General features: G+C 44.9%; 1 protein-coding gene across 1 annotated transcript in view; it reads left to right on the forward strand.

The window, feature by feature from the left end:
- Positions 1–1,709, forward strand: part of fhod1 (formin homology 2 domain containing 1) — a 12,563-nt gene that overhangs the window by 1,398 nt on the left and 9,456 nt on the right. Inside the window, exons 3-4 of the mRNA XM_087173321.1 lie at positions 8–174; positions 316–366. Coding sequence (XP_087029447.1) covers positions 8–174; positions 316–366 — 218 coding nt within the window. The remainder of the gene's footprint in view (positions 1–7; positions 175–315; positions 367–1,709) is intronic.

The raw sequence follows: 1,709 nt of genomic DNA on the forward strand, positions 1-1,709 counted from the left end.
CCCCCAGAGGCACCTTTCTACGCAGCCTGGCAGCCACTCAGTGGGAGAAGAAGAGAAGGAGCAAACACCTCAGCCAGTCCAGGCTGTCCTCGTCTGATGACATCATAGCCCCGAGCCCGCAGCCGGCACCGGAGGAGGGCGGGGCCGTCCGGGCCGCAGAGCCGTCACGTCACGGTATTTCTCAACATGAAATATAAAACATGGCGTGACGTTGTTGACAGGATTTTATTATTTGTTCAGAACAAACAGATGTTCTGGACAAACATCTGGACACAGGTCAGAAACAGAATCATTCACCTCCACCTGTCGTTCCAGCCTCCGGCAGCTCGGACCCCAACGGACACTCAGACTCCCGCCATGACCCCAGTAAGAGACTCATTACCCACAATCCTCTGCTCTGTGACCGCAGCGTTCAGCCAGTACCTGTCTGTATCCACTGACATCCAGTCATCATCCTCTTCATCCTCTTCATCATCTTCATCATCCTCTTCATCCTCTTCATCCTCTTCATCATCCTCTTCATCATCTTCATCATCTTCATCATCCTCTTCATCCTCTTCATCATCCTCTTCATCCTCTTCATCATCCTCTTCGTCCTCTTCATCATCTTCATCATCCTCTTCATCCTCTTCATCATCCTCTTCATCATCTTCATCACCTCCTTCATCCTCTTCATCACCCTCTTCATCATCTTCATCTTCATCATCCTAATTATCATATATCATCCTCTTCATCATCCTCTTCATCCTCCTCATCCTCTTCATCCTCTACATCATCTTCATCCTCTTCATCATCCTCTTCATCATCTTCATCATCCTCTTCATCATCCTCTTCATCCTCTTCATCATCTACATCATCTTCATCCTCTTCATCATCCTCTTCATCATCTTCATCATCCTCTTCATCCTCATCATCCTCTTCATCATCTTCATCATCCTCTTCATCCTCTTCATCATCCTATTCTTCATCATCTTCATCATCCTCTTCATCCTCTTCATCATCCTCTTCATCCGCTTCATCCTCCTAATCCTCTTCATCCTCTTCATCCTCTTCATCATCCTCTTCATCCGCTTCATCCTCCTCATCATCTTCATCATCCTCTTCATCCTCTTCATCCTATTCTTCATCCTCTTCATCATCCTCTTCATCCTCTTCATCACCTCCTTCATCCTCTTCATCACCCTCTTCATCATCTTCATCTTCATCATCCTCTTCATCCTCCTCATCCTCTTCATCATCCTCTTCATCATCTTCATCACCCTCTTCATCATCTTCATCATCCTATTCATCATCCTCTTCATCATCTTCATCATCCTATTCATCATCCTCTTCATCATTTTCATCATCCTATTCATCATCCTCTTCATCATCTTCATCATCCTATTCATCATCCTCTTCATCATCTTCATCATCCTCTTCATCCTCTTCATCCTCCTCATCCTCATCATCCTCTTCATCATCCTCATCATCATCTTCATCCTCTTCATCCCTCTTCATCCTCTTCATCATCCTCTTCATCCTCCTCATCCTCTTCATCATCCTCTTCATCATCTTCATCATCCTATTCATCATCTTCTTCATCATCCTCTTTATCATCTTCATCAGAACACTCCTGTCAGTTTAACTCTTCTCTCCAAAGAGCCACAGATACTGTGTCTGACAATAAACCGTGTGTGTGTGTGTGTGTGTGTGTGTGTGTGTGTGTGTGT

Source organism: Seriola lalandi, unplaced genomic scaffold (assembly GCF_002814215.2).
Source record: "Seriola lalandi dorsalis isolate HSWRI2012SDOR001 ecotype SW California unplaced genomic scaffold, Sedor1 jcf7180002054173, whole genome shotgun sequence".
NCBI classification, from domain to species: domain Eukaryota; kingdom Metazoa; phylum Chordata; class Actinopteri; order Carangiformes; family Carangidae; genus Seriola; species Seriola lalandi.